This window comes from Melanotaenia boesemani, chromosome 2, assembly GCF_017639745.1.
Source record: "Melanotaenia boesemani isolate fMelBoe1 chromosome 2, fMelBoe1.pri, whole genome shotgun sequence".
NCBI lineage: Eukaryota > Metazoa > Chordata > Actinopteri > Atheriniformes > Melanotaeniidae > Melanotaenia > Melanotaenia boesemani.
In genome coordinates, this window is record NC_055683.1 from 16,638,227 (window position 1) to 16,659,242 (window position 21,016).

General features: G+C 43.2%; 1 protein-coding gene across 2 annotated transcripts; it reads left to right on the forward strand.

Moving 5' to 3' along the window:
• Positions 1–465: 465 nt before the first annotated feature.
• LOC121649638 (NACHT, LRR and PYD domains-containing protein 3-like) lies at positions 466–20,349 on the forward strand. 2 transcript variants are annotated; one of them, XM_042000616.1, is made up of 11 exons: positions 1,271–1,535; positions 6,255–6,338; positions 6,421–6,525; positions 6,740–6,865; positions 7,458–7,536; positions 7,697–7,901; positions 8,048–9,848; positions 10,248–10,421; positions 10,943–11,104; positions 19,258–19,307; positions 19,397–19,970. In XM_042000616.1, exons 2-11 carry the CDS (start codon positions 6,298–6,300, stop codon positions 19,948–19,950), a joined length of 3,297 nt encoding a protein of 1,098 aa, XP_041856550.1. In that variant the 5' UTR covers positions 1,271–1,535; positions 6,255–6,297; the 3' UTR covers positions 19,951–19,970. The 2 variants fall into 2 exon arrangements, 1 of the variants encoding a protein (XP_041856550.1); XR_006012142.1 differs by lacking the exons at positions 1,271–1,535; positions 6,255–6,338; positions 6,421–6,525; ... (5 more) ...; positions 19,258–19,307; positions 19,397–19,970 and adding exons at positions 466–476; positions 11,379–11,391; positions 19,977–20,349 and having other exon boundaries at positions 11,099–11,104.
• Positions 20,350–21,016: the final 667 nt, after the last annotated feature.

Consider the following 21,016-nt stretch of genomic DNA (forward strand, 5'->3'; position numbering starts at 1 on the left):
TATGCTCCAGACTAATCCTTCCGATGGGAGTCCAGAGGGGTCCTTCCAGTAATAAAGGTAGTAATACCAGACTGGGGCAGACAGAATCAGAAGATCCGGGTCAGAAGCAGGTCGGAGATCAATTCAGGCAGGCAGGCAGAAGAACAGGGCTGGAAACGTGCAGGGAATAAACCAAGACGATCTGGCAGAGAGAAATTGTCACACACAGGTATATAAAGAGCATAGCACAGGTGGAGCGCATCAGCAATCAGAGCAGAGCTGGAGGGAGGATGCCTTCAGGGACGGCTGGGAAATCCTGACCCCAGCCAAACACTGTGACATTGACTCTTTAACACAATAAACTCATTTCAAGGACAAAGATGACAAAGAATTAAAAATTTGAGTTTAAGAACTGGTTCTGAATTCAAGCCAAGGGACTGGAACCACAGCTAAAGGTTTCCAGAACTTCAGATCCAGGATCATGTTTCTGTCTCTTTGTGGAAACCTCCAGCAGTTCTGAACAGTTCAACTGCAACAGAACTGACAGCCATGTGTCGGATTTCCAACTGAGACAGTAAACGCCTCTCTGAGTGTACTTTTACTTCCCCTCAGGTCGTCATAGCACAGCTGAATGTCTCTGAAGGTAAAACTGAAACTGTTTTTATTAGGTTTGTTTATCAGACTGAGGGTCTAGAACAATCTAGAGCCAGGACAGAGCAGAAGTGGTCCACTAGAACCACAGAAGAGGACATGGGGGGAACAAAGACCAGAGCAATTTGAGACCCAGGAAAGGTTGCTGTGACTGAAAAGACTTAAACCAGAAGTAAAAAAAAAAAAAAAAAAAAAAAAAAATCCATATATATAAAACTTATTCCAGGAGGAAAGAAGCAAAGTGACTGGAAATGAGCAACTAAAACTTGGAAAGTAAGTAATTTAAAAATATTTTTATAATGTTTGATTATCTGAAAAGAGTGTTTATAACAAGAGTGTTTCTATTAATGCTTGTGATGCATGCTTCCTCTTTTTTTTCTTTTTTATTCAACTTCTCCTGTCCAGCATTGGAGCAAATAGAAAGATGGTCTGGCTGCTGTGTTGTGCCAAACAAATTTGCTTTGCCAAGGGGAGCTTTATTGGTATAAGGCTCCTCTTAATAATCTCTTTGTTTTCTTTATTTATTTAAATATATTGTTTTAGCTTATTTATTTTGAATTATGGGATTTATGTACTCTTGCTGGACCTGACTGGAGGGGACAGAAAAAAAAGAGTAATTAAAAGAAGTGAAAAGGAAACTAGAAAAAAAGAAGAGGAGATAAAGACACAGTAGATAGAAGGCAATGACCCTTCAATCCAACCTAACACCAGACAACCAACTGTTCCACCTGGGCAGGCCCAGAACCCCCGGCACTAACTGACCTCTCTACCCCTAAGAGAGGGAGCCATCCCTGGACACCAGAGCCCAGAACCCTCACCCAGTCCATCCCAGAACAGTCTGGCCAATCGGCCAAATGTCAACGACCCACCAACCCAGTCAGTTCCAACTTCCATTCTACATGCAGGTATGGTTATATGGAGGCCTGAAACTACCAAAATAAAAAATGAATATAGAAATAAAAATATGTATAAGAAAGTTTACAAATAATTTTTCTATTAAGAAACCTATAAAAATGTGTTTTAATTTTACTTTGTATTAACATTCCCATTTATTTACTTTTCCATGTAATTTTCTGTTTAATTTATTTGTTTATTTCATCCTTTTTAGCTGTTTGTTTGAAATTAAGACAGATGTGCATTAAAGCCCATTTATGCTCCTTTCTGTACTTAATATGTATGTCTGTTTCCAATGTTGTCACATATTCCATGCGTCTTTTACATTATCGTGGTTATGAAGTCAGTTTTTCCACTAGTGTGCAATGCTGAGTTCAGAGGTCAGTTCTGACGTCCGTTTTAGACACAAGTTGTTTCTCAACACGCACGACACACCACACAGCCTCAATTCAAAATCTCTCGCCATCTCTACAGTTATTGTCCTTATTGTTGTTGTCTTCTTTTTATTCTTCCTCCTCCTCCTGTTCCTCTTCTGCTTCTCTGGTTTGTTCTTTTCCATTTCAGTTATCCTCAACAATGACCCCACTGTTTCTGGTGGTTTTGCTCTGTTTGGTGTGACGGATCTGTAAGGCCGAAAGCAAACCAATTTATGCGTAAACAACGCAGGAGATGGATGAAAGTGTCCATCTGTCTATGTATTCGTCTTCTGCATTGAACTTAAATGGGCCTTTAGACGACTGGTATGACGAAGAACGTCACAGACGAGAACCACAGAAACTGGAATCAATTGTAAAACGTGCAGTATGAAGGAAACTGCTGATATGTGGTTGTTATCTGTTATCCCCACTAATCCTCAGGGTTTTTCACTGTGCCTGAGCAAAATGAAGCGGAAAAGCTGGATGAAAGATGCTTTTTCACCTCTACAGCCTCCTGTCTGTTTGACTCACCAGAGCCAAAAACATTGTGTCCTATGAAGCCTTTGATCAGCCTTTAACAAAGTTCAGGTCCAAGTACATGATTAGAAAGGAAAAGATTAAACATAAATCAAAAGAAGGGAAATTTATCAGAGGCAGCACAACCTCATGAACCATTTCAAAGTTTGAAGTTTTCTCTGAGGCAGTCGATCACGACCGAATCTGTCTGCGATTGGTCAGAAAACACGTGTGAAACTTTAAGAGGCTGCTTTGATTGTAATGACTGGACTGTACTCTTGGCCAGCAGTAGTGATATATACAGTATCACTGACGTAGTCACCTGCTACATAATTTTTTGTGTTGAGTCTGTTATCCCCTGTAAGCGTGTGAAAATATATGCTAACAACAAGCCGTGGGTAACAGATGAGGTTAAAGCTGCTAAAAATCGGAAAATGCTTGCATTTCTTAGCGGTGATAGAGACCAATTAAAAACTGTTCAGAGGGAGCTAAAAGCGAGCATTAGGGAAGCGAAACAGAAAAATAAGGAAAAGGTTGAGGGTCAGATGTCTAATAGCAACATTAAAGGTCTATGGAAAGGAAGGAGAACTATTGTTGAGTAAGGAAACAGTACTGTTAAATTAAGCAGAGGTGTTGACATCTTAAAGTTCCTCTTTTAAACGGGATGTGGCTACAACTGCTCTTCATGATAAAGGCTATGAAATGATGGATGCTGTGTTTTTCCATTCTGACTTGCTTACGCTACTGATTCATGTAATTTGCGTAATCCGCATAATAAAAAGGCTGCGCTGGGGTTGAGCCTTCAGAGTTGACATCAGATACTCTCTGAGTGCTGAACCACTGTCTCTCCCCATCACGATGTTGATAACCTCAACCTGATTTCTTTGTGTCTTATTTCATACCTATCAAGTACCTCTGGCTTCCCCAGTGCAGCAATGAATGTAAATGAGGCTAACCAGTTCTTTGCCCGGTTTGATTATGTTAACTGATTCTCTTGAGAACATCAGGTCGACTCTTAGATAGAACTGTCCTGATGACACAAGTCCAGCTATAGTCTTGAGTGTGGACGGTGTCCAACGGCAGCAGAAAGGTCTCAATCTAAATCAGCAGGCCCGGATGACGTGCACCCACGCACTGTGACAGTTTGTGCTGATCAGCTGTTAGCTATTCTGCATTATATCTTTTCTATGTCCTTGTCTACATCTAAAATCCCAGCAGTATGGAAAACATAATGAATAATTCCAGTTCCCAAAAGAACAAACACGAGAAGCTCTCTGTCTAACCCCAGGCCCATAGCTCTGGCCTCACACATTATGAAATGCTTGGAAAGACTTTTTCTGGGTCATCTTAGTAGTCAAGTCTCAGATTTTCTAGATCCCTTGCAGTTTGCTTATAGGAAAGGGGTGGACATGGACGATGCATTGCTACATATGCTTCACAACATCTACAAGCATCTTGAAACCTCTGCTAGCTCAGTGAGGATACTGTTTTATGATTTTTCCAGCACTTTTAATACTATTCAGCCACATATTTTTGCTAGTAAGCTAATAAATTTTAAACTCCGTAATAAAACTACTGCTTAGATTTTAAATTAACGTCTGTCCCATCGTCAGTATGTCAAACCTGGTAGTAAGCATTCTGATATTATTTTAACAAATACAGGAGCTCCACAGGGAACAGTTATGTGTCCTTTTTTATTTTTTCTGTACACAGCTGATTACAGGGTCAGGTGTACCGCAAAAGTACTCAGATGATACTTCTCTTGTGGGTCTGCTGACCCAAAGTGATGACCATGCCTACAAAAGAGAGGTGGAAGCATTTGTCAGCTGGTGTGATGCAATTTTTTTAAAATTGAATGTAGAGAAAACAAAAGAGCTCATTATTGATTTTAGGAGGAAGAAAGAGGAGCACTTATTAACTTTTATTAAGGGTCATGAAATAGAGGTGGTTGAATCCTACACATACCTTGGTGCTGTTCTGGACGATAAATTAAATTTTAAAAAGAACACAGAGGTGGTCTTCAAAAAGGCTCAGACAAGACTCTTCTTTCTGAGAGAACTCAGATCTTTATATGTAAGCAGAAACCTTTAGTGTTTTATCAGGGAATTTTAGCCAGTGTTATTTTCTATGCTGTGTTGTGTTGGGGAAGCAGCGTTTGTTCAGATGACAAAAGCAGAATTTTACTTAAATTAACCAAAAAGTCTAATTTATTTCTGCATGGCTATATTACTGGAGTAAATTGGTGGCCTGTTAGTTTACAACAACAAATGCAATGATGTTTGGGCCATGTGAATGGTGTGTTTGTCCTTATAAACGTATGAAATTACTATCAAACTAATTTATTAAGTGAGACTAAGGAAAAACAGCAGTTGAATGGTATTTGTTGATTAATATGGAGTTTGTTTACACTCTATTTTATGCTAACGTAAATTAGCATTTGAAATTAGCGCTAACATTGCACAGCACAGCAGCTTACTGTGTGTGTGAATCATCCTTACTCGTCATCATGATGTTTGCTGGTGCTATGTTCTCCATCCTTCATAGACAGTATATAAAAGAACCGTCCTCTCACAAACCGGCAGCCTGCGTGAAACTCTGAGGGGTGGTTAGAACGCTCTCCGAATATTTCTGTTTTGACTGAAGTTATGATTTGAAACACTAGGTGTCAATGCTACTCATTTCGCCTTTAAAATGTATTAAAATGCTGTAAAAATCAGGGTGCACTTACAATTTTTGCTTATGCAGCTAAATTAAAAAGTTTGGTGCACCAGTGCAACCACTGCTCAAAGTTAGTCTGGAGCCCTGCATTTGTAATTTAAACCTGGCTTCCATCTCTCTCTGGGAACCTGGTCTGTACCACTACACCCCTGTCTTCTAAGAGACCCTGGTATAATCCTAGCCTTTCCTCATATGGAACTGACCACATGGTGGACCTATCAAAACAAAGTTCTGCCTCTTCTAAAGATTTGCCTCCCTTAGACAGGAACCGATTCTTCTGGTTCACTTATTCAAGAATCAGTTCTTAGAGCCAGCTCGTCCATAAACGACACATCATTAACATCAGAGAAAATACATTTTAGACGATTCAGAGAAGATAGCAGCATCAGGAAAGATCTCACGTGGAGTGTGCACCGTGAGTTGCCAAGTCACATGCAAGCATTATCAGTGCATGAGGCTTGGTCAGAAAAATGTTTTTTTTTCCAGAAACATCCTGCTACTGTCTGCAGCTACACAAGCAGAATCATCTAGTGTAGGGGGGAAAAAAAGCTTGAGTGTGAGCAACTGTGATGGAGCAGATGATCCACCTGTAGAGGTGAAGATGATGAATATAAGGTGTGGCTGACAGGAAACAGTTTAACGGATCAGAACCTACACTGTGTGATTCTGCAGCTCCTTCATTCAGACTTTCCATCCAAAATGGATTCACTTAATTTTTCCTTTAGTTTCTGTTTCTGACAGAAAGTCCATTTTTTTTTTCTTTTTTGCTTCCTGTTTTAAATCTTCCATTTGATTTAGTTTCAGTTTCTCTTCATGGTAATAAAAAGAGGAGAAATATTTCCTCTTTTGATCTGCCTCATCATACTGTGCAGGCTGGTCTGTAGCTCCATCCCTCCATCTGGTGTCCTGGTAGAAGTCCAACAGCTGAAGGCAGCTTCCTCTTCCTCACTGCTGTCTGACTGCATCCATCTGACTCTGATATGAAGCAGAAACTCTGAGCCAGCCAGAGGAGGAGCAGCAGATGATGGAAAGGAGGATTTCAGTTGATGTTCAGATGAATGATGTGTGTTTCCTCTGCAGGTGAAGGTAGAAAGTGTGTGTGAGCTGATGTAAATCCAGCGTCATGGATCACGACAGAGAGGAGGGAGTCCCACCCTCTAAAAGGTGAGATGTCCATCTCTAACTGTCCATGACTCTTCTCCATGTCATAGATCAGAACTCACATCACAAACATCTGGATTCACAGGAACCAGACTGGACCTGAACCTGGACCCAGCTGTGTCTCCATGAAGAGTGACCACTCAATTGATTTTTTATGGGAGTTCACAACTGGTGTTTCCCCAGACCAGCAGTGAGTATCAGTCAGAGTCCAGTGGAAGTTGGATCAGATTTCAGATGAAAATCAGTTTCAGGTTCATCATTTCTGGATGTCTGAGCTGAGACGAATCTGCAGCATCATGATGTCATGTGATAAAATTGATTTGTCTTCCAGATTCTTCTGCAAACTAAATGCAGAATAATTTCAGAATAAAGCTGTGAAATCATTAAAACATCTTTATTCACAGGAATGAACTTGAACCTGGATCTCAACATAAAACTGGACCTGGACCAGGACCTGAGCCCAGCTGTTTGTCCTATAAGACCAATCGTTCGAAGGATCCTTTTTTTGATTTTAAATCAGACCCACAGAGGTGAGCTGTATGAAACTGTTATATCAGTTTAGTTTTATTCCATCTTGTGTTTCAACTTAAAATTAATAATAATAATAATAATAATAAAGGATATACTCAGTAATTTAAGGTAAAATATCCAGATAAAGCTCTAATATTAAACATGACTTTTATTAAATGTTTCTTGTGAGCGGAGAATAATCAGGAGGATGCTGTCTCAGTGCAGGAAAGATAGAATCTCCATTATTCAACTTTCTCATCTGTGTAACGTAGAAGCAGATGAGAGTTTTTCCTCCTCTGGAAAAAGGAAAAGATTCTGGACGTTTTCCAGAAGTTCAGGAGATTCTCTGAACCTCAGTTACTAAGTGACCTGCAGTCAGTTTGGCTCCTCACAAACACACCAAACTTTTTCTTACTGAAAAACTCCAACATCAAACACATTTATGCTGGGAGCTGCCCAGTCTAACCAGTCTCATCCAAGCACACACTGGCTGTGGCTGCCTTGCTCCAGGGCACCTCAGCACAGAGCTTCATGAAGGTGTTGGTGAGAGCTTCCGAAAGCAGCTTCTCCATGTGACAGAATGTGATGTGATTCGTCCTGATTTCTCCACAGAGTGGACCAGCAGAGCTCAGAGCTTCCCAGTGGTCAGTCTGCCCAGCAGAATCAAACACAGCTGGACTCCATATTTATGGTCTGTACATGTACAACAACTACTTTTCCATCTCTTCTGTTCACATCATCTCCATGCTGACCTTTGTAGACCAGTGGATTGTCAGTGTGTCCAACATGGATCTGATGTTTGGCTCCATGATTTCAGTCTGATTGTGTCCTTCATATCGTTTCTCTTCCAGCTGCTGGAGGACAACATGATCACTTTCATGAAGAAGGAGCTGAAGAAGATCCAGAAGCTTCTGAGTCCAGATTACCCAGGATGCTCAGTGTTGGAGGGTGAGGATGAGGAGCAGAGGAAGAGCAGCAGAGAGGCGTTAGTGAAGATCACAGTGGACTTCCTGAGGAGGATGAAGCAGGAGGAGCTGGCTGAGCGTCTGCAGAGCAGTAAGAGGATTTCTCTAAAGATTGAAGCTGCTGGATAAATGACACATTTACTGATGTCTCAACACATGAACATCACATATTCACATCCTCATTCCTCAGAGGCTTGAAATCTTTACTGATTCCTCCTTTTTCTTCTTTTCTTTCAGAATATTTTGCTCCGGTTTGTCAACGTAAACTAAAATCTGGTCTGAAGAAGAAGTTCCAGTGTGTGTTTGAGGGGATTGCTAAAGCAGGAAACCCAACCCTTCTGAACCAGATCTACACAGAGCTCTACATCACAGAGGGAGGGACTGCAGAGGTCAATGATGAACATGAGGTCAGACAGATTGAAACAGCATCCAGGAAACCACACAGACCAGAAACAACCATCAGACAAGAAGACATCTTTAAACTCCCACCTGGAAGAGATGAACCAATCAGAACAGTGATGACAAAGGGAGTGGCTGGCATTGGGAAAACCGTCTTAACACAGAAGTTCACATTTGACTGGGCTGAAGACAAAGCCAACCAGGACATCCAGTTCACATTTCCACTGACTTTCAGAGAGCTGAATGTGCTGAAAGAGAAAAAGTTTAGCTTGGTGGAACTTGTTCATCACTTCTTTACTGAAACCAAAGAAGCAGGAATCTGCAGCTTTGAAGAGTTCCAGGTTGTCTTCATCTTGGACGGTCTGGATGAGAGTCGACTTCCTCTGGACTTCCACAACAATGAGACCCTGACTGATGTTACAGAGTCCACCTCAGTGGATGTGCTGCTGACTAACCTCATCAGGGGGAAACTGCTTCCCTCTGCTCGCCTCTGGATAACCACACGACCTGCAGCAGCCAATCAGATCCCTCCTGACTGTGTTGGCATGGTGACAGAGGTCAGAGGGTTCACTGACCCACAGAAGGAGGAGTACTTCAGGAAGAGGTTCAGAGATGAGGAGCAGGCCAGAAGGATCATCTCCCACATGAAGACATCACGAAGCCTCCACATCATGTGCCACATCCCAGTCTTCTGCTGGATCACTGCTACAGTTCTGGAGGATGTGCTGAAAACCAGAGAGGGAGGACAGCTGCCCAAGACCCTGACTGAGATGTACATCCACTTCCTGGTGGTCCAGACCAAAGTCAAGAAGGTCAAGTATGATGGAGGAGCTAAGACAGATCCACACTGGAGTCCAGAGAACAGGGTAATGATTGAGTCTCTGGGAAAACTGGCTTTTGATCAGCTGCAGAAAGGAAACCTGATCTTCTATGAATCAGACCTGACAGAGTGTGGCATCGATATCACAGCAGCCTCAGTTTACTCAGGAGTGTCTACACAGATCTTTAAAGAGGAGAGAGGATTGTACCAGGAGAAGGTGTTCAGCTTCGTCCATCTGAGTGTTCAGGAGTTTATGGCTGCTCTTCATGTCCGTCTAACCTTCATGAAGTCTGGAGTCAACCTGCTAAAAGAACACAAAAAACTTTCTAAGAGGTCCATATACTTAAAGATACCAGATCTAAATCGTCTTCATCAGAGAGCTGTGGATGAGGCCTTACAGAGTCCAAATGGACACCTGGACTTGTTCCTCCGCTTCCTCCTGGGTCTTTCACTGCAGACCAATCAGACTCTCCTACGAGGCCTGATGACACAGGCAGGAAGTAGCTCACAGACCAATCAGGAAACAGTCCAGTACATCAAGAAGAAGATCAGTGAGAATGTGTCTGCAGAGAGAAGCATCAATCTGTTCCACTGTCTGAATGAACTGAATGATCGTTCTCTAGAGGAGGAGATCCATCAGTTCCTGAGATCAGGACGTCTCTCCACAGATGAACTGTCTCCTGCTCAGTGGTCAGCTCTGGCCTTCATCTTACTGTCATCAGAAGAAGATCTAGAGGTGTTTGACCTGCAGAAATACTCTCCTTCAGAGGAGGTTTTTCTGAGGCTGCTGCCAGTGGTCAAAGCCTCCAACAAAGCTCTGTAAGTAGGATGTGGAGAAATATACTGCTGCTGTTTTATAGGACAGAATGTGACAGAGAACTACTTGTGCTGATGTGCTAAACTCTATTCCTCACTGATTTGATATGAAGTCAGCCCCACTCATCAACCTGATAGATCAGTTCTTGAGGTACATGGTGTACTTTGTTGTATGAATCAAATGTTCAGACTGTCACTGATTCTCTGGAAATTCTCAGCCACGATTCTGAATCCTTGTTCACTCATGATGTCTTTGAGCATTAAAATCCACCACATGAACAAGATAACAAAGTTAGAAACCTGATTTTCTCTACAGGTGCTCTTTCAGTCTGCATCCACAATGAGGGCTGATTATTTTGTCACATTAATCATTTGTATTTTTCTCTCTAATGTTGTCTCCAGGCTGAGTGCATGTGGTCTCTCAGAGAGAAGCTGTGGACCTCTGTTCTCAGTTCTCAACTCCCAGTCCTCCAGTCTGAGAGAACTGGACCTGAGTAACAACGACCTGCAGGACTCAGGAGTAAAGAAGCTTTGTGATGGGCTGAAGAGTCCAAACTGCAAACTGGAAACTCTCAGGTCAGGATTCATTAAACTGAGAGTTTAAAATTAGTTTTTATTATTCACTAATAGAAAGTGGAAGATATTTGTATGATTGTTTCTGATTTAAGCGATTTTTTAAGTGATGTATGTATATATATATATATATATATATATATATATATATATATATATATATATATATATATATATATGCTCCAGATTTTATTCTGATGCCTAATGCCTCAGAATAATTGCAACTAGGGTGGCTGTAGCTCAGAAGGAAGAGCAGTCAGCTTTCAACTGGACGGTTGATGGATCAATTCCTGGCTTCCTGACTCCATGTAAAAGTGTCCTTAGGCAATACTCTTAACCCTACGTTGCCTCCCGATGTGCCTATCGGGTTATGAGTGTATGTGTGAATGGGTTAATGCAGGGGTTCCCATGTCCGGTCCTCGAGATCTACCATCCTGCAACTTTTAGATGCAACCCTTCTCCAACACGCTTTAGTTTCACAGCAGTTCTCTCAAAGTTTCTATCATACGTGTTGTTTTCTGCAGCCTGTCAGGATGTCTGATCACAGAGGAAGGCTGTACTTCTCTGGCCTCAGCTCTGACCTCCAGCCCCTCCCACCTGAGAGAGCTGGACCTGAGATACAACCATCCAGGAGACTCAGGAGTGAAGCTGCTGATGGCTGCACTGAAGGATCCACACAGACTCAGGTATGGAGAGGCTGCTGCAGCCACACAATGTCTGATAGAGGAGAAAGATCTGCAGACATTTTCTCTGTTCTTCACTCAGTCCTGCTTCATGCTGGATATGAGTGTTATATGAACAATCACACATGTACAAGCCCTTTTCCTTTGCTCACAGCAGATATTTGAGTGAGAGTCTCCAAGGAGAACATCTGCAGGAACAGCAGTGATAACTGTCTGTTGGCTAGAGAATCTGCAGTATGGAAACATCTCTGTAGGTTAAAGGGACATTCTGTCATAGAAACATCTTTTCTGTCCTCTGACCCTGGATCAGACACAGAGATGGGCCAGAAAATGTTAGCTTACCACAAATATTACGGCCGCCTGCCCTTAATGACTCTCTAAATTTTGCATGCAAATGGCTGTGTGCCATCACTCACCAGGGATTGGCTCTGCTCACCACACTCTTGTTTCCTCATGCCGAGGAATGCCTCCATGCATCACACCTTTACCTCCTAACAGCTGATTGGAAAATTGCCTGGTTTATTGTCAACCTTGCAGGCACACCATGGTAGATATAAGTTTGCCCTTGGCTTGCTAAACTTTGTTGACTGTGACTGTATGCTTTGGCTAGTGGTAGTGTGATTAGTGGTTTTCCAGCAGTGTTAAAACTGTTTGTCTTGTTGTTAAATTCTTTTTTTTTTTTTTTTGCTGACTGTAATTAGTCTTGTTCATTTGTTTGTTTGGTAATAAGTAAAGCCCCTTTGACTTCTCTTTCTGTTGTATTTATAGTTAGCTTATAGTTAAAGTAAGATTGTGTTGGGCTAGGATAGTTTTGTGTTTGTAATTGCATTAGCATAGCTATTGGCGCTACCTCACTTTCTTTTACTAGTATAGCTCAGTAGGTCAGTCTTTAGTTTCACTCATTTACTTTTTCTTGGGTTTTCCTTTTTGTACTGGCTGGTTTGAGTTTATATACAGCCATTTTATTGCTTTCTTTGCTTCAAGCAGCTTTGCTAACCCCAACCCTTGTACCTTACCACCACTTATTTGTTCCTCATCACCCCTTGAAACAATACATTCTAATAACTTCCATTTTAACACCTGTCTACAGTTCTCTTTGTTATGCCTCACATTCTCTAGTAGAGCCGGGTCTTAACAAAGTCAGGTCTTGCCCGGGATCTTTTTATTTTCCGTTTTACTGTGAGTACTGTTGGCATGGAGCATGACTTTATTTTTCTAAGTAGCGATAAAGAATTGCCACATCCATCAGTTTGGAATTGTTTCTTGTGGCTCCTTCCTGTGTGGCTCTTGACTGTTGCCACAAGGCTGATCTCATGCCAATTGCAGATCATTCTGGTGATCCCAAAACAGGCCACCAAGAGCCAGTATAAAGCTCTACTGGTGGAATGGTTGGAAGCGTCTGGGGTGCTGAAGATGCCTGCAGAAACCATAGAGGTGTGTGAGGGTGCTCTGGATAGGGGCAACCCAATAATTTGGGAAGTGAAACCTCACCCCCAAACTCCCAGCACAGCTACTGCTGAGATGGGATCAGGGGTTGAGAAACAGGTGAGAGCACCTGGTACTCATCCTTTGTATGATCTGCTTTCCACCGACAGCGTTGGAGCCCTTGGTGAGGTTCGGCTGAAGGTTCGTTAGGAGTTGGAGGCTTGTGAGAAGGTCCAAGCTTGCCAGTCTCAATTGGAATTCAACCTGCAAAAGCTAGAAATAATAGTTGAAGTGGACATTATGCTGCGTAAGCTGGAGTTGGAGGCTCAAGCCCAGGCACTGCCCCCTTCCACCACTACTACAGAGGCAGCTCCTGTATCTAATGCATTTTATGTGAGCAAGTGTATCTCCTTGGTGCCTGCTTTTAGAGATATGATGGTTGGTTCGTACTTTGCTGCATTTGAGCGTATTGCAGGCGTATTGAGTTGTCCATGATATGTGTGGCCTTTTGTTAGTTCGAGTTCAATTTATCTGTCTCATTAACAGGGAGAGTGAAGGATCAGGTACCAATCCGCATTCTCAGTCTCTTATTCTTACCAGTATTTTGCCCTTCCCTACTCACTCGTCCTGTGGTTATAATTTAGTAATCAGAGAGATCGAAATGGGATATATGCCCAGAACAGTGCATCAGATTTACATCCACTATGATCTAGTAACTGCTTTTACCCTGTTGTCACCTGTCCTGAACTTCCTGTTTCCAGTGTTACTATGCAGTGAAGGGCAATGATATGGCTGGAGATCATGTGATGCCATCCCTAGAAGTTGTAGAGAACCCGGTCACTGGTCAGCACCCATCAATGAAGTGAAAATTCTGTTCTTTATGCGGCTTGTGCTGTGACACATGCCCAAGCTAAAAGGAATAACAGCATCGACTTAGCTGGCTCGATATTTGTACAATAAATATCTAACGAGAATTCACCTGACAAGATACCAGTGATGTGCAAACCCCAGTTGTATCAGATGAAACCGATATCAACCCCATTCCATTTGATAGCAACATTAAAGTTCTTCTGTTGACCCGTGAACAGTTGGCAATTGCACAAAAAACAGACTTGACATTGCAAAAATATGTTGATAAAATAAAGTCTAAAACTCTGACTGATACTGAATACCCCACTTACTCCACTCAGAATGGAGTGTTTATGCGTTGATCATCTCTGTCCCATTTGAAGGCAGCTGAATGGAGCACAGTCACACAGATAGTTGTGCCAACCCAATACTGATCAGAGGTGACCTCTTTAGCTCATGAGAGTGAGTGGTCTAAACATTTAGGGATTAGAATAACATATCAGCTGCTCCTCCAACATTTTTTTTTTGGCCACTGATCAAACGTGACATGGCAATGTTCTGTTGAACTTGTCATGTGTGTCATGTAGTGAGTAAGCCTAATGAGGTTATTACCCCTGCTCTCTTGTGTCCTATTCCTGTGTTGGTACAGCTCTTTGATCATGTGACTGTAGATTGTTTTGGCCTTTTGCCAAAAACTAGAAATGGTTTCCAATTTCTTTTGACAGTCTTGTGCAACTACATGTTTCCCTGAAGCTGTCCCTCTGCATTAGATCACTGCTAAATCTGTCATCAGTCTTGACCCAGTTTTTCCTCTACGTTTGGATTGCCAAGGTAATACAAATGGACCAAGGCACAAATTTCCAGTCTCGCTTGTTCAGTGATAACGATCATTGAAGAGGCATCGTTGTTGCATAATCAACTACGGTGGCAACTATTCTGTGCTGCTCTGTAACTGTGTCTTGCTTTTTCATGTTTTAGTGAAGGTGTGCTTCTTTAAACACTTGAGAGAAGAGCTCCTCCACTTACGACTTAAGTCGAGTGAGATTACACATTCAATCCCATGAGAAATCAAGAGGCCCTTCTGCGGATGCCGGGCTGGAGCCAAGCTAAGGCTAGAAGGTGGTGGTATAAGTCCTTTAACCATCAATAATCATGGGAAATGTTAATTCAACAAGTGTGAGGAAATGGAGGCTTTGGTGCGGTGTGACAGAGCTTACTGGGAGTGTTGTTTTTACCTCTTAACAATCATTACCTCATTTAGGCAGTGGAACCCAAAGACTAGCTACACACACTGAGGGGCTGTTTTGAATCTACTGATTGGAATATACTTGTGGGCTCAGGGGGAGGCAGCAGTGACAGTGACATTGATGAGGTCATGGACTGTGTAACAGATTATACTGTATTAACTTCTACACAGATGTAGTGGTGCCCCTGAGAACTGTATGCTGCTTTCCAAATAACAAGCCATGGATCAAAAACAACAACAATATTATTTTGAACTTAAAAAATGTAGAAGGGGGTAAGGATCATACGACATAACCTGAAGAGGACTTTGAGGCAGGCGTAAAGGGATTACAAATTCTTGAGAGGAAATTACAGAACAATAACAACCAGGGAGTATGGAGGTGTGAGAGCCAATATTGGCTATAAGGAGAAGAGATGTGTAGTACCTGTTTATGTGGATATGGCGGATGAGTTCAACTGCTTCTATAACAGGTTCAACTCTGCATCTGCCCACAAATGCCCACCCAGTGACTGCCCCACCTTCACCTGACCCCCCCCCCCCCCCCCCCCACACACACACACACACACACACACACCTACTCCAACCTCCACCACATATAGCCTCACTCACACCCTCCCCTTCACTGTACTGATAAGCAATCACCAGCGGCAACCACTTCCCCCTGCCTGCCCCATGGGGGAACAGGGGTGTGAGGGGTCCCCATTACCCTCCTGACTGTTTATGAAGTGTGTGTTGTTTGCAATTCAAATTGAGGGGCAGTGACCACATTGTGCTGAGAGCGAGACCACCTTGATGGCTCCACCCGTCATGCACTACATGGCACGGCCCCCAGATGATGTTTGTGTGTTGTGTTTTTTGTGTTGTTGTTGTCTTAAGTGCAATTAAAACTGAGAGGCAAGTCACCACAGGGTGCAGCTGAGGAGGCCACTTAAATGGTCCCCTTTGCTCCACCCCGCATCGTGTGCATGCCTCTCAAGTCCCTACTTACACACCATCTTTAACCGAAGTCTTCAGACTGGATGTGTCCCTGTCCCGTGGAAAACCTCGTGCCTTTTCCCCATGCCCAAGGTGGCAAGGCATGCAGGGTTAAAAGACTACAGACCAGTGGCCTTCGCATCTGTTTTAATGAAGACTTTTGAGAGACTACAACTCCAACTGTTCAAATTTCAAGTAGAGTGGGCGCAAGACCCCCTACAATTTGCCTATCACCAAAACAGGGGGGGGTAGATGATGCAGTCCTCTATATGCTCCACCTGCTCCATCCAAGAAGGAAAGAGACCAGTGTAGCATATAGATTCAAGATTCAAAGTGTTTATTGTTATTTGCCTAGTAAGGAAACAAGTTTCCCTGAACAACAAAATTCTTACTTTGCCATCCACACTGAATGCCATAAAAAATTATAAAGAAGATTATATAGAAGAAAAACAGCTTTAAAAACTCTGAGTAAATAATCTTTGTAGATACATGTGCAGTGTGTTACATAAACTGTTGTGCCACATTCAATAATGAATGATTAGCTGTGCAAAAAACTGCCATGAGGTAGATGGTAAGATGCATGTGCAATATCTATTTTAAGTAATAAGACATAAAACAGTAAACAACATTACAGTTACTGTGGTTGACTATATAACAGTCAGTGTGCAGGGTACAGGCTGTTGTTACAGATTCCTATCAACTGTTAAGGAGTCTGATGGCTGAGGGAAAGAAAGAGTTTCTGAGACTGGTTGTCCTGCATTTCAGACTCTTGTATCTCCTGCCAGGGGGAGTCGAATGAACCGCCCATGTTGGGGGTGGGTGGGGACTTTGATGATAGACTTTGTGCTGGTAGATGCTCTGCAGAGACGGCAGCAGAGTCCTGGTGATTTTGGACAGTCTTCACCACTCTCTGCAGGCATTTGCGGTCCGTGACAGTAGAGCTGCCGTACCACACGGTGATGCAGCTGGTCAGGATGGACTCGACGACACAGCTGTAGAAGTTTCGGAGGATATTTGGTGACATGCCGAACTTCCTCAGCCTCCTCAGGAAGTACAGCCGCTGCTGAGCTCTCTTCACCAACTGTGTGGTGTTGAGTGTCCAGGTGAGGCTGATGTGGACCCCCAGATATTTAAAGCTGCTCACCCTCCCCACTTACATGCCGCTGATAAGCATAGGCTGATGAGGGTTCCTCTCCATCCTCATGTCCACTACCATCTCCTAGGTCTTGTCCGTGTTGAGGGTGAGGTTGTTGTCCTCACACCATGTCACCAGAGTGGTCACCTCTCTCCTGTAAGCTGCTCTATCCCCACCAGTGATGCGTCCTATCACAGTGGTGTTGCCTGCAAACCTCAGGATGGTGTTGTCCGGGAGGCGACACAGTCACAGTGGGTGAACAGGATGTAGAAGATGGGACTGAGGACACACCACTGTGGTGTGCCAGTGTTAGTGATGATGCTGGCTGAAGTCCTGTTCCTGATCCTGATAGACTGAGGCCCGCCAGTCAGAAAGTTCTAGAGCCAGTCACAGAGGATGGGGTGTAGTCCCAGGGAAAACAGTTTGTGGGTGAGCTTGTGGAGGATGAATTAAATGCCTAACTGTAGTCAATAAAGAGTATCCTGATGTAGTCTTTATTTTCCAGGTGTGAGAGGGAGATGTGCAGGGCTGCAGCAATAGTGTCTGAAGTGAACCTGTTGGCATACTGCAGGGGGTCCAGTGTGTCTGGTAGGCAGCTCTGAATGTGGGCCAACACCACTTTCTCTCGTAGTACTTCATAATGATTGGAGTGCTACTTGTCTGTAGTCATTCAGACAGCTGGGGGGGGGGGGTTTGGGGAGTGGGACAATGGTAGTGGTGTTAAAGCAACATGGAACAGTTCTCTGGTTGAGGGAGAGGTTGAATATGGAGGTGAGAATGTCACTCAGCTCATTGGCACATGCTCTGGGGGCTCATCCATGGATGTTGTCTGGCCCTGCAGCTTTGTGGGGGTTTATCCTCCTCAGAGCTTTGTTTACCTGTGTTGATGAGACGACTGGTGAGAGGGAGGGGGATGTTGCTGTCCAGCTGTCTGAGAGCCTCCTCTCTGTGTGGGGGGGGTGGAGGTCTCAAAGCGGGTGTAAAATGTGTTGAGGTCATCAGGCAGACTGTCTGTGATGATACTGGAGCTGCTCCTGTAGTCTGCGATGTGCTGCAGACCCTGCCACATGCGCCTGGGCTCAGCATAGAAGCCGTTCAGCGTCTCTTTGTACTGCCTGTACTTGGCTGCTCTGGTGGCCCTCCACAGTCTGTACTTTGCAGCTCTGTACTCAGTCTCATTGCCAGATTTAAGTGCAGGGGAGCAAGCATGCAGCATATGACGTACTTGACTGTTTATCCAGGGCTTCTGCCTGGGGAACTTTCTGACTTGTATGGAGGGCACGATGTTATCCACACATGTGCTGATTTACCTAGTCACATAGCCAGCATAGTCCTGTACACTGACAGAAGAGTCCTTCAGAGTGGCTGCAGCTTTAAACACCTCCCAGTCTGTAGTAGCAAAACAGTCCTGCAGTGTGCCCTCAGTCTCGGGTGTCCAGAGCTTAACCTGTTTGGTGACTGGATTTGATTGTTTGAGTCTTTATCTGCATGCTGGCTACAAGAACAAAGAGATGTGGTCCGAATGTCCGAATTGGGGGCGGGGTGCAGCCCTGTGTGCACCCTTTATATTGGTGTTCACGTGATCCAAAGTGTCTACGTGTTGACGGTATTTGGAAAGTACAGTCCGTAGGTTACACTGATTAAAGTTGTCTGCAGCAATAAAAACGTGTCAGGATGAGTGGTCTCCAGAGCGCTGATGACGTCATGGAGCTTTCCTAGTGCTGCTGCAGAGTTGGTTTCTCAGAAAAATGTAAACCGCGGCCAGAAACACAGATGGAAACTCCCTTGGTAGATAAAAAGGAAGACAATTAAGCAATATTAACTCCACATCAGGCGAACAGCGCCGATCAACAGTTCGTATATCTTCATACCACACGTTGTTGATAAACACGCACACACCTCCCCCCTTCGCCTTTCCTGAGTTTGCTGTCTGGTTTCCTCGGTAGATGGAGTGTGTCTGTAGTTGAATGGCTGAATCTGGGAGTCTGGTTTCGGTGAAAATTAGAGCGCAGCATTCTCGTTTCCTGCTGTGTTGTAATCCTGACACGCACCTCATCTAGCTTGTTTTCCAGAGACGGCACATTAGCCAGCAGGAGGCTGGCTATCGGTGGTTCATGTGCAGGAGAAAAAGCCACTTTAACATTTCCCAGCTGAGTCAGAACAAAGAATCTGAGCCAATCTGCTCTGCAGTGGAAATTATTGTCAGAAGCTGATCAATAAGACTTCAGGGCAGAGAGAAGATGCAGCTCTTGGGTAGATCAGGAGTTTCTGCAGAGTTCTTCATCTGTGAAGAGATGAAAAGGAGAAGATGGCTGAAAGAAGAAACTGTGACTTCCAGAAAGCAGTTTTGTTGGTGTGGGTGTGGACCAATCAGCTTCCTGATTCTGCTCCTTCTAGTCTGGAGATGCTCCAATCAGGTGGACGTGTCCAGATGTTGGACTGTTCTTTTCTCATTGTAGAACAAAGTGTGTATGAGAGCCATGTAATGTCCATGCTAGCATGCTCTGACCCCCCTTCTTCTTTCAGGGTGAAGCCTGCTGGAGAACCATGGTTGAGACCAGGAGGCCTGAAGAAGTGTAAGTGTGTTTTTTATTGGATTCAAAGTCAGCATCAAAGTGTCAATAGATCAATAACTGCAGCTGGATTGTGTTTGTCTCTCCATCAGATTCTTGCCCACTCAAAATCAACATGAACACAGTGGACAGAAACCTCAAACTGTCTGACAACAACAGGAAGGTGACATATGTGGAGGAGCTTCAGTCATATCCTGATCATCCAGACAGATTTAACTGTCCTCAGCTGCTGTGTGAAAATGTTCTGATTGGTCGCTGCTACTGGGAGGTCGAGTGGAGAGGAGACATTTACATATCAGTGAGTTACAGAGAAATCAGAAGAAGAGGAGACAGCAGAGACTGTTGCTTTGGAAGGAATGATCAGTCATGGTGTCTTAGATGCTCTGATAATGAAGGTTACTCTGTTAGGCACAACAACAGAATCACACCCATCTCCTTCTCCTCCTTCTCCTCCTCCTCTGTGTCTAACAGAGTAGCAGTGTATGTGGACTGTCCTGCTGGCTCTTTGTCCTTCTACAGAGTCTCCTCTGACTCACTGATCCACCTCCACACCTTCATCACCACATTCACTCATCCTCTCTATGCTGGATTTGGTTTCTGGTCCTGGTCTGGTTCCAGGTCTGGTTTCTGGGTGCATATGTGTTGAGTCTAAAGAGTCTGATGGTAGCAGAGAAATTAATGGATTCAATCAGTTTCTGTGTGAAACTCTTCTAAATGATTCCTTGGAAACTTCTTCCTCTTCCAGTCCTTTAAAGATGGAAGCTGTGCTTCTTCCAGGATCCACATGTTGTTTCCAGTCAAAGCTTCACACTGAATATCAGGATGTTGTGTTCACTTCATGTCAGCTACAGTTAGTTTCACTTCATGATGCTGGAAATGAAAATCCTCCCAGTGTTTCACTCTTAGTTTGTTTGCTTCATTCTGTCTTTATTTAGACTTTCTGACATTTTCACATGTTGATTTAAAGATTCATTTTCACATCAGATATTTAATGTTTTGCTTCATTTTTAAACACAAATGTTGGACTTTATACTTGAAATCTAGTAATTGAAAAACATACATATATATATAAATTTTATGTTTATTTTAATTCAAATGATTTTAGACTTTTTGTAAAAATATTTGATGTTTAATTAAAACTAAACATGATGATGAAATTTCTCTCACTTTTTTATTTCAATTTCTGTGGTTTTGATATTCTGTCCCAAATTCTTATATAAGTATTTTTTTTTTTTTTAGGTTTTATCTCATTCTAGTAAGTTATCAGAATTTTAGAAGTTTCATTTCTTTGTTTCGTAGCCTCCAGTCAGGGAGACTATATTTCTAATTACATCATCAGGGGTTCAGTGCCTGTTGACAGTCTGATCTGATCTGCAGTGATTTAATAAGTCAAGTCCATCTCTTCTTCCTCTTTATCTTTCCATCCTTTTCTTCTCCACTCACAAACTCCTGTGTTCCTAAGAGGAAAACAGGATCCAGGTCCTGCTTCACAGGTGGAAACTGAACTGTGTTCAGGTCCCACTGGACGGGTTTTATGCTGATAAATCTGAGATGGATGGATCAGGTCTGCTGGACCACCACAGCATCCAGATGATGATGATCCGCAAGAAGATGGAAGAAGTCCAGGAAGGGACTGATTCACCAGCTGCAGAACCAGATCCAGATAAAAAGGGTTACCTGTTAATCTGAGACAGAACCAGATGTGGTCCCTC

Bases quoted from the DNA above. Each gene is read 5' to 3' on its own strand.
- LOC121649638 (XM_042000616.1), top strand. From the start codon at position 6,298: ATGGATCACGACAGAGAGGAGGGAGTCCCACCCTCTAAAAG. The intron at 6,866-7,457 runs GTGAGCTGTATG...ATTTCTCCACAG, and splicing joins TTTAAATCAGACCCACAGAG to AGTGGACCAGCAGAGCTCAG. The intron at 7,902-8,047 runs GTAAGAGGATTT...CTTTTCTTTCAG, and splicing joins GGCTGAGCGTCTGCAGAGCA to AATATTTTGCTCCGGTTTGT.